We start from the raw sequence: 10,638 nt of genomic DNA, 5'->3' as shown, positions 1-10,638 counted from the left end.
CACGTGTGAGACCTCGTGCCGATGCGTTTCCAGCGTTGGCAAGAGCTGTTCGATTTTTCGGCCATTCTCATGTACGTAGGAGTTGACAGATATCGAACCCAGAGATTCAGATATCAAGTGAGAAACGATGACCTTAGAGCAGGCCAGCAATCTATTATGAGTTCAGAGAGTCATAGTGCGCAGTGCGAGAGGAAGCAGGTAGGCAATCAGACATGAATGATGCAGTCATCTCAAGAAATCCCAGCGTTGCGAAGTTATGATAATTCTCTAAATCCCTCCAACCGCCAAGACTGTAGGACGAGAGAACTAGAGGATACTGCGTTAAAAAAGAAAGGAATATCAGTTAAGTTCCCCGAAGCAATGGAATTCCCTGGGAGCAAGGAAGCAGGGGACACGAGATCAGGGACAGATCAAGAGTCATATATGAGACTGAAGGAGAGGGGTAGGGTAGGGTGGTGCCCGCAAATAACGTGACTGGTAAAATACATGGGTGGGTTGAAAGGCTGGCAATGGGAGGGGTCGAGCCCTTAGCGGTAACGTGACTGGTGACGCGTAAAACGATCGCCACGGAAGATTCCAAGGGGAAACCGATCTGGGTCCCTGGCCTGCTGACACGTCGCTCATGCGCCCGTGACAGTTGGGCTGTTTGCGTCCGAGCCTCCAGGACGACAGCCTTGCCCAGTGCCAGGGAGCAAGGAGCTTCAATGCCGGGCTGCAGCCTGTATGGCCCGGTACAATGGTATTTTATTAAAGCCGTAGAGACCTGTGTGAAGTTATATTATAAGTAGATGACCCCACAGTCATGTTCGCCATGGCAAGGCAGTCCTGCAAGCTCCCCTTGGATCTCTTGGGGCTGCCGCCAAGGGAAGTTGACGGTGAAGTTGATTTGCTGGCTTATATGTATTTTACAGCTCTGTGACTCCCGACGTTTTAAACAATAATTTTAAATGGGGTCATGGACTTTGAGTAATAATAAAAGGGAGAGAAAGTTTACTCAAAGTTAAGTTAAAAATCAGTACGAGGACTCTACTATCAGGAGTCCTTGCCGACGGGCCAACCCCCAGATCGCACGTGCCAAAATGCATTGCCCGAAGTGCTAACAGAGCATAGACGGGTGCAAGGGATTTGAGCGTGAGAGGGAGGAAGGGAGAGAGAGTTGAGAACGATGAAAGTTGTTGATATGGAATATCATATTAGAAGCTTGCTACGGTTGTGCTTGTTTTTCTATTCGAGTATGCCCGTCGTTGGCTTTTCGTTTCTGACCACTTTCATTCCAAGACAGAAACTTTGTGACAGCAAGAGGAAGAGCAGTGAACATCTTCTTTCATCATGAGTCGTCCTGAGCACGTTGCTCCCCCAGAGTTGGTATTTTTGTCTTTAATCCCTCGTTCATTCGTGACAAAACAAAATCAGTTCTACTCGAGAGATGAGGCAAAGAAATATGCAACAAGGTGAGGCTCATACCATCTGCTTGCCTCAGCTTACCTTTCTTGGAAGCTCTCGTATGCGTGAAATCCAGACTTCTCTGACCGAACGCGCAATCGAGCTGTTAGCACTTCCTGATGAAAACAGGTTTGTGCTGTGCTGGGCGAGCCGTTGGGTTTGACGTACAGTGGAACAGCTATGTGTTAGACATAGGATGTGGTAGCGGTCTCAGCGGTGAATGCCTGACGGTAGTCCGTATCATTATGTTGTTTGATTCTCATTTCTACCTTCAGGAAGCTGGCCACGTATGGGTCGGCTGTGATATCTCAAAAGACATGCTCGGTCTTGCCTAGCTGAGCAGAGTTACCAAGTTGCTGACGCCAACGGTCTTGCAGAAGTTTCCAAGGAGCAGGAGGTAGAGGGGGACGTGATCCTAAACGACATGGGCCAAGTGAGTTCCTGACGAGGACGGACGCTCGTCCTTACTCGTCTGAGGACGGACGCTCGTCCTTACTCGTCCTTGGGTCTGACATGATGGTCCAGGGTCTTCCCTTCCGTCCAGGAACCTTCGATGGGTGTGTTAGCATCTCAGCCATTCAGTGGCTCTGCAACGCAGAGACAAGCACATCGAATCCTTACAGGCATGCTCGATCGACATCCCTGAGCTTCCTGACAAGGGGTGGCAGGAGGCTGCTGACGTTCTTTACTTCCCTCTATCGTTCGCTCGTCCAAGGAGGTCGTGCAGTTCTGCAGTGGTACCCCGAAAACCCTCAGCAGATGGAGTTGGTGACATCTTGTGCCATGCGATGTGGTAAGTCTCTCTCCTCCCTGCTCCTCTTCTCGACTTTGTATGCCTCGATCTCTTGTCGCTTCCCCAAATCCCATCCCTTATTCATTCGTCCTTCGTTATCGTCCCCTCCTCATACCGATCGAAGGGTTTGGAGGAGGTCTGCTAGTCGACTACCCACACTCCACTCGAGCAAAGAAGTATTTCCTCGTCATCTACGCTGGCCAGCGAGATGGTCAGATCCACAAGGCGCCCAAGGTTCTTCCTTCCATGGCTGTGCCGCGACGCTGACTTGCACAGGCTCTGGGAACGGAAGACGCGCAGAACGAAGCACGTTTTGAGAACAAGCGTGATAGGTATATGTAGTGGAAGGTAGCTGCTGCGACTGACGCTGTTGATGCAGAGCGCACAAGGGGAAGAGAGGGAGAGAAGACATCAGCAAGAAGGAGTGGGTCAAGAACAAGAAACAGAGACAGAGGGCCCAGGGCAAGGTAAGGCAGGGGTTGGAAGCCTTGCTGGGACATCTCATATTCTTTCTCAGGCGGTACCCGAGGATAGCAAGTACACAGCGCGCAGACGTGGGCCCAAGTTCTAACTTGACGAGGGTCTGGTACCCGAGACTCGCGCACTCGTCCTCATGTATTTTTGAATAATAAGAACCTGGAAACATGGCAGGGTCAACGTTTACTTGTCCTTCTTCCGAAGCAGCCCGGCAACTCGAATAAGCAGGTTGAGGACGAACAGCAGCATCAGGCCTGTACGACTTGTCACTGACCGTCCAGAGGACTTCTCTCTCCTCTCTCTCTTACCGTAGAAAGCCCACCTCTTCTTGATCTCCGTCCAGACGCTCTCGGGCAGCAAGTAAGCCATGGTGGCAAAGCAGGCCCCGAGGAAGCCGAGACCGTAGATGGCGTAGTCTCCGATACCCCAGGAGGAGGCTAGCGGACCCTGGTGCCATCCGTTCAACATGACAACCCTTTCGAAGTTCACGAGCCCTTTCCGTTTGAACTCCTCCTCCGAGAACGTCTTGGACAGCTCCAGAAGGTCCTGCTTGTTCGCCTTGTACCCTCCTTCCTTCTCAGGGAAAGTCACTCGCTCCTCGTAGATGTCGTGTGCGGCGACCCACAGCAGCAGCCGCATGAACCAGGCGATGGAGTACCTGAACGTCTCCTGCTTCCTGATCTGTGTAAGTTTCTCTGCCATCTCGTTCCCGCTTAGCTCGTCCGCAACGAGGTCGATGGTACGAGCCTTGTACTGCTCGTACTTCCTCAGCACCGTGGCAGCTGACGCCCCCAAGTCGTGCAGTGAGACCCACTGCTGCTTCACGTCGGGCTTCACGAGCCCCGTCATGCAGCCTGACTTGACCTTGCTGAACCTGGCCCAAGTCTCGTAGAAGCTTACAGGCCGCAGGATGGTCCAGGAGTTCTTGGACGCCTTGAGACAGTCTTCGATGTTCTTCTTCGATCTGTGATACTTGGGCCGGTTCTCCTTGTCGCAATTAGCCACTGAGCTGTAGACGATATGGGTAACTTTAGCTTCTTCCGCCGCCTCCACAATGATCCTTCCTGACTGCTCCTCCACTTCAGCACTGATGGCGTATCCATTGGACGCGAGCGATGGCGTCGACATGGCGAACACGACGACTTTGTAGGACTCATTGTCCTTCATTGGAGTCTTAAACGCTTCGACAAGTGAAGACTTGTTCTCTAGGTCACCAGCGATCACCTTCACTCCTGGAAACACCTGCGACTTGTGAGCAAAACCCAACACACCGCACACATCCTCGTCCCTCCTCCCCATGAACATCACCTGCTCGAACTGCTTCGACCTCGGATTGTTCACATCTACAATCTGAGGTCAGCAAGGGGCAAGAAGCGCGATTTCATGGTTCACCGCGTGTCACCACGTAGATGTCTTTGATGCTACAAGAGTATAGGTACTTCACCACATGGCTACCTTGATTGCCTGTAGCTCCCAGGATGACGTAGGCGATTTTACCGCTCATGGTTGATCTGGCTTACAAAATGTCAGCTCCTTCACAACTTTGGTCATCGTTTTCTTTTCGGGCTATCGCGTCCTCTTTTTTCGATATCTCTTCTGTTCTGTAAGCTTTGCCAGCCGCGTCCCTTGTTATCTTCTGTGACCTGTTCTCTTCCTTCTTTTCTCTCATCTAAGAGATAATCCTTGCTCCTCCCCTCTTCTCTCCCCTCTTCTCTCCCCTCCTCTCCCCTCCTCTCTCCCCTGTCCCATTTGCTCCTTTTCTCGTTTCGTCTTCTCTTACATCTATTACCCCACCCCCTAATTCCCCTGCTCGGTACATCCTATCTCGTGCACCCCCTCTATTGACCTCTAAGTACCCTACACGTTTCCTTTGGACACCCACCCCTTGCTTCCTAGCATGGTATCAAGTAACCACAGAAGATGTCTGACCGAAAATCGGAGAGACAACAGCGAAAATGCTCCATCGCAGTTGTGAACGGTTCCCGTGAGGGTAGTGGCAGAGAGGACGAGGACGAGGACGAGGACGAGGACGAGGACGAGGACAGAGGACGAGGACAGAGGATGGTGGGGATGAGGATCGGGATTTGGATGCTGGTGGTGGTGGTGGTGGTGGTGGTGGTGCTGCTGCTGCTGCTGCTGCTGCTAATGATGAGGTGTCAGAGGTGTTGGTGGGGTTGGTGTAGGGATCCCAGGAGAAACAAAGAATATGACCTAGCAGCTGACGACCGAATGCGAGTGAGGGGAGATAAGACATTGCGAAGTTGTTTCACACCGTTCGCGTCAAAACAAGTGTTTAGTTCGATTGCAATATGAGGGTCACTGCTAATATTCCGGAACATGACCCCAGTCTATGTTGAGGCGACACTCAGGGGATTTGTTTGCAGAAAGCATGAATCCTCCGCCTCCGCCTCCTATGGCTTCCTCTGCCCCAGCTCCTCCTCCCCCTCCTCCACTCTCTGCTCCCTGTTCTGCTCCACCGCCTACTCATGCCCCTCCCCCTCCCGCCCCCCCACCCGGTAAAGCACTTCCTCCTCCCCCACCACCTCCATCGGGCAGCCTGAAAGCTCCACCCCCACCTCCTCCTGGCTCCGTCAAAGCCTCTACCAGACTTGGTGGGTTGAAGTCATCTATCGTGAATCAAAGCACCAGGTTCCCCTCCCCCTCGTCCTTCTTTCTGTCCTCCTCCTCCTCGCCCTCACTCCACCTGATCCTCCTGTAGTATCTCCTTGGACAAGAGCGAGAAGTCCTCTACAGGTCTACCTGCTCGCCTTGCCATTACATCACCCTGAGAGAGCTTCAGGTTTCACCGGCTTGCACAACTTGGGTGCTACCTGCTATCTCAACTCCCTCCTGCAAGCGCTCTACTTCCTGCCTGAGGTCCGGAGGCGGGTTTACAGCTTCAGCTACGATCAGAGCATCCACGGGGAAGAAAACAGGTGTTATCTCCATCAGCTGCAACTCTTGTTTGCAGGCTTGCAGCTGTCCGACATGGCTGCGCTGTCTACCAAGAGCCTCACCAACAGGTGAGAGAGGAACGCAAGGAAACCTTGCAAGTGATGTGATGGAGTTCAGCTTTGGTTGGACGTCAGCAGATACGTTCGAACAGCAGGATGTACAAGAGTTCTTTCATGTACGTTGTGAAGCGTCTCCTGCTGTTTGTGGGAGGTGACGACCTTCAGGTCCTGTTGAACACCATGGAGGAAGATGAGCGGCAGAATACAAACCTGTCATCTCGTGAAGGTGCCTGGATCAAGTTGCACGACTTGTTTCAAGGGGAGGTTGTCAACTTTGTGAGGTGTGAGGAGATCGGGTATATGAATCTTCCTTTCGGCATTGAAGGAAAGTTGACATGGGGCACTGCAGGTATGAATCGAAGACAAGCTCGTCCTTTGTTGACATCTCTCTCAATCTCAACGGCAACTCGAACATCTTTGGTGTTTTACTCTGGTAAGAAGTCTTTGGTTGTGATGCTTGCTTGCAGATGCTTTGAAGCAGTATCACGAGGTGGTGCATCTCACAGGAGATAACAGGTCTACACTTGATGTCATGATGTCTTGTCATGATACTTGGTGTGAGTGCAGATTGAAATGCGAAGACGGAGTTCTTCGTGATGCAGGTATTACCGTGAACACTGACGGTTTTCTCTTGCTTGTTGCATCTTAAGAATTCTTCACAGTGAAAGGAAGTTTTTTCTCTCAACTGCCACAAGGTAGAACGTCTTGCGTCAGACAAGGAATTTGACTTGTAATGCCTTTAGTTCTTCTTCTGCACCTTCAGAGGTTTGTTTGGGATTGGGAGACGGACACTCGAATCAAGGTATAGAGCATTTCATTTCAGACTCGAAGATTTCATTTCATCAAGAACTTTTTCATCGATTTCAAATTCTTCCATCTCACTTTAATGTAGCTTTGCGACAAGCTGGAGTTTCCGTCAAGAATTACATCTGAAGATGTCAATTCAGTCATGAAGGCCGGCAGGTCCGTTGTCAGATATCCTTGTTGAAATTCTGTCATGGTCTGTGTTGTTAGAAGAAGACAACAGCTACAATCTCCTCCTCTCCCTCTTCCTCTTCTTCCTCTTCCTCCTCCTCCTCCTCCTCATCATCATCATCATGGCGAACAGTAATACCTCATTATCTTACCTCAGTCACCAGGTCAGAGGAGGGTCTGCCAACCAGTCAGTTCTCGGGATATTACCTACACGCTGTATTGGTGCATGTTGGTACACGAACACGAGAGGCTCTGTTTCATGCTCCTCAGCATTGACAACAGGAGGCGCTCAGGGTGGCCACTACTTCGCCTATATCCGCGTTAAGGATGGCTGGTTCGAGTTCAACGACGCTGATATCAAAGAGGTGAAGAAGGAGAAAGAAGGTAGAAGAGCAACGGTCTTGATGGGATGTTGTCAGGTCTCTCAACAGACAGTCCTCAGCACGTGTGGCTGTGATGCAGGAGTTGGTACGGGAGCTTTTCAGTGAACCTTCCTCTCCCTGCCCTGATGTTGAAGTTGCAGGAGCTGTGAAGAGGCTGAAGGCAGCAACGGCGTACATGTTGGTATACGGCAGAGAAGATGCCAGGGATGAGAATGATGTAAAAGTACCGGAGATGGTGAGAGAACGGATCGACCTTGAGAACTCCAAGGTGTTCAAGTTTTTCGCTATGAAGAAATCAGATTGACGATCCTGTCTTTAGCTGAAAGAGGCGAAACTTGCTGAGGAAGAAAAGAAAAACACAGTATTCTGCACGGTGAAGAAAAAACGTTGTTGATGGAGATAGTGGACATGATGACGATGATGGTGCTTGTGGTGACGATGATGTTGACGACGAGGATGCTGATGACGATAGAGATGATATTGTGAGAAACAGGTCAGGGGCAAGGTGAAAGGAATAGACATCGATCGAAAAGTGCAGTTGTCGAAGAAAATGTCACTTAGAACAACCTCCACGGTACTCATTACGTCAGCAATACTTCTCATGATGAAATCTGTTCTCAGACGATAGCAAGAGATGTTCTTGCAGACACAGGTTAGTCTTCTTCCATCTGACGACTTGTTCCATCTTGACTCTTGCACAGCAAACATCTTTGACAATATGGAGAGTCTCCAAGAGACTGTCAGGCTGAGGCGATGGGACGAGGCTGCTCTAGTCCCCCAGCTTCATATCCCGTGGACGTTCGACGAGTCTGACGACCTTGCTAACAAGGCTCTGATGGAGATGATGGAAGGTTTCTAGAACTTGTCGTGATGAGAAGGTCGTGTTGAGATGCTTTCTGGCTAGGAGGTGCAAACGTAGAATTTTTCCTTGAAGAGAAGCCTGCAAACGCAGAGTTTCCACCTATCTCTCTTCCTCCCCGTGGCCTGACAATCAGGGTCTGCAAGGTAGCACTAAGGATTGTTCCGACCTCCACGTTGACGTTTGCTGGCATCAGTTGCAGGAAACCACCAAACAGCCATCTGAATCAGTCTTTCTCTCCATAGACAAGGAGTCGTCTTGCCTGCAGCTGGCCAACGATGTTGAGGTTGTACTACACCGCCGAGCCCACTGTCTTTGACGGGACCTGTCAAAGGCGTTCGTCGGAGTGCCAACAGCGAGTCAAGAATGGCTGGTTGTAGCCGACGACAATGTTGTGCAGTCGTTCCCCTCGGCGCTGGCAGACAAGACAGTGAGTCCTGAGCTTGCTGCCAGCCCGTCTTGACCCGCTGCAAGTTGCGAGATATCAACGTGGTACATGGAACTACCATCTACCTCGGACAAACCGACAGTCATCTGCAGGGCAACCAGCACAAACAAGTAATTCACTGTGATAGCACGGCTGACTTGCTGTCTGTTGTGACTTGTTGGCAGATGGTAGAAGACATGTTCTTCACAACATCAGTCAAAGTACAATGGGAAAACGGTGTTGGAGCCACCGAAGAAACAGTGAGAGGAAGAACGGGGCGATGAGCTGTTTGTTGTGATGCTTTCTTGCAAGATCTTTGCTCTAGATGTAAGATGGACAGTGAAGCAGCTGAAGGAACAACTGTCGGCGAGGATTGAGAAATCGCAGCAAAGCTTTCACCTCTTGCTGCCAGACGGGAAGGCTCTCGCAGAGGAAGAGAAGAAACTTAAGGTGAGCAAACGCAAACCTACGACTTGTGGCGAGCTGAACTGAACATGTCAGGATTGCGAAATCTCAGCGGGAGAAGCGCTAAGGGTTGTCGACGGAACCTCCAGCGTTTGCAACCACATCCGTTTCGAAGTGTTTCAGATGTCTCTTTCCGACTGCTCGCAAGCTTACAAGGGACTTGTCGACTTCCCTCGATCTGCTCAGACCTCCTCCTTAAGAGACAAGGTAGCCCACATGCTCAACATCCCGACGGCACAAGTGTGCATGCGCAGGGTACGTCTTGTCCTCCGCTCCACCTACTCTCTCCCCCCCGCTACCTCCTTCTCTCTCCCCGCCTCTCGCCCTCCTTCCTCCTCGCCCTTCCCCCACCCGCCTCCCTCACTCCCGCCCTGCTGCTGCTGGCTGACGTTGACGACAAGGACACTGGTGGGTCGCTCAGCTCGATACTCCTTGACGAGCACAAGCTCGAACGTCTGCCAGCGAGCAACCGTCTGATCGTGCATGTAAGTGCAGAGGGGGGAGAGAGCGACAGGTCAGAGCTTGTTCTCCTCACTGATGCTTCCAACAGGTGCAGGAGGAGAAGTTGAGTGAAGACAAGTCGACTGATGTGTTGTTCGTGTATGTAAGGAGACTGGAGACGGACGCAGGAGACCATGGAAGTGACGGCAGCAAGGCATGGAAAGGTCGCCTCAGTCCCTGCTGCCATGTCCCTATCCACAAGAGCTGGAGCATCGAGCAAGCTGCCGCGAGACTCGTTCAAGTATGTGCTACCAGTAGACCTTCTTCTGTTCCTCCCACTTCCTTTTATTCTTCTCTTCTCCTCCTTGCTTTCCTCCTTGCTCCGAATCCTCCCTCCCTCCCTGATCCTTCTTCTGCTCCCCTTCATCTGCACTCTTTCTCCTCCCCTCTCCCCTCTCCTCACTTCATCCTATCAGGTCTTCTCTCTGTCTTGTCCTCCCCGCGACCTCGCCATCATCCGAGTGCCTTGGGGTACTCCCATGGACGCTCTTTCCGTCGCCAAGCTCGCTTGGCGCGCGTCCGAGGGACAGGTCTTGGACATGGCCGCTGGGGTAGGAGAGAACATTCGAGAAGGTTCTCTGCTGTTTATCCGGGTATGGCCTTCTCTGCAATGGTATGCCGGGGATTTCTCATGGTGTGAACAGGATCCCAAGGAATGGCTGCCGGCCTTGAGTCAACAGGACACGAAGGTGCTCATGAAGCTGAAGCCTGAATTGATCTCTTCGCTGAGTTTGTTTCAGGAAAGAGGAGTATCGATCGCCAAGTTGAACCAACAGCCACCCATCTCTCCCCCCCCTCCCCCTCCTCCTCCCCCTTAGTTAACGCAAGCATGGCATGCAGTCGAAACACTCCCTCTACCTCGCTCTTGCCTTGTTGCTCTCAGAGCTTGACAGACTCTCCACTTCTCTCACCTCATCGTGTGCTCTCACATCAGCCTTCTCATCAACGTCTCTCTCCTCCCTCGCCTCCCCCCCCCCCCCTCCTCCCCTCCTGTTTTTCGCTCTTAAAAGAGCATCTCTCAAATTCCCTCCGTACCCCCTCCCTGCCAATTACTCCTTACTACCGAATACCCCTATTGATACAGTGAAAAGTATGGGTACTATGTAGCCAATTTCCACCCCCCACCCCAAAGATACCACAGCCCCCATTTGATTGTCGATCTCCCTTCTCGCCGAGCCATGGCTGGCAAGATACATCCCCTCCTCCGCACATCTTCCTTCCTACCGCCCCCTCCTCTCTCCTCTCTCCTCTCTGCTCTCTCCTCTCCCCTCTTCTCTCTGCTCTCTCCTCTCTCCTCTCTC

General features: G+C 51.7%; 3 protein-coding genes across 3 annotated transcripts; 2 read left to right on the top strand and 1 right to left on the bottom strand.

The window, feature by feature from the left end:
* The first annotated feature begins 1,290 nt into the window (after positions 1 to 1,290).
* Positions 1,291 to 2,884, top strand: GUITHDRAFT_154045 (hypothetical protein). The gene is made up of 12 exons (XM_005827583.1): positions 1,291 to 1,365; positions 1,414 to 1,451; positions 1,498 to 1,572; positions 1,622 to 1,673; positions 1,719 to 1,767; positions 1,821 to 1,872; positions 1,965 to 2,066; positions 2,112 to 2,236; positions 2,361 to 2,470; positions 2,513 to 2,568; positions 2,616 to 2,703; positions 2,754 to 2,884. Exons 1-12 carry the CDS (start codon positions 1,330 to 1,332, stop codon positions 2,805 to 2,807), a joined length of 837 nt encoding a protein of 278 aa, XP_005827640.1. The 5' UTR covers positions 1,291 to 1,329; the 3' UTR covers positions 2,808 to 2,884.
* A 12-nt stretch (positions 2,885 to 2,896) lies between these two features.
* GUITHDRAFT_113194 (hypothetical protein) lies at positions 2,897 to 4,217 on the bottom strand (the record flags this gene model as incomplete). The annotated part of the gene is made up of 3 exons (XM_005827582.1): positions 2,897 to 2,967; positions 3,022 to 4,056; positions 4,106 to 4,217. The coding sequence occupies 3 exons, from the start codon at positions 4,215 to 4,217 to the stop codon at positions 2,897 to 2,899; spliced, it is 1,218 nt and encodes a 405-aa protein (XP_005827639.1).
* Positions 4,218 to 5,701: 1,484 nt separating this feature from the next.
* On the top strand, positions 5,702 to 10,155 carry GUITHDRAFT_113193 (hypothetical protein; the record flags this gene model as incomplete). Its single annotated transcript, XM_005827581.1, has 27 exons — positions 5,702 to 5,736; positions 5,786 to 5,843; positions 5,893 to 6,023; positions 6,077 to 6,147; positions 6,195 to 6,243; positions 6,295 to 6,329; positions 6,378 to 6,422; positions 6,471 to 6,529; positions 6,996 to 7,067; positions 7,122 to 7,170; positions 7,226 to 7,353; positions 7,405 to 7,458; positions 7,579 to 7,659; positions 7,707 to 7,737; positions 7,787 to 7,936; positions 7,990 to 8,090; positions 8,141 to 8,230; positions 8,279 to 8,374; positions 8,419 to 8,502; positions 8,557 to 8,631; positions 8,684 to 8,821; positions 8,873 to 9,091; positions 9,238 to 9,321; positions 9,387 to 9,578; positions 9,754 to 9,930; positions 9,982 to 10,026; positions 10,078 to 10,155. The coding sequence occupies 27 exons, from the start codon at positions 5,702 to 5,704 to the stop codon at positions 10,153 to 10,155; spliced, it is 2,427 nt and encodes an 808-aa protein (XP_005827638.1).
* Positions 10,156 to 10,638: the final 483 nt, after the last annotated feature.

Source organism: Guillardia theta, assembly GCF_000315625.1.
Source record: "Guillardia theta CCMP2712 unplaced genomic scaffold GUITHscaffold_65, whole genome shotgun sequence".
Taxonomy (NCBI): Eukaryota; class Cryptophyceae; order Pyrenomonadales; family Geminigeraceae; genus Guillardia; species Guillardia theta.
Note: the sequence above shows the minus strand (reverse complement) of the source record. Positions and strands in the feature narration are given on the sequence as shown.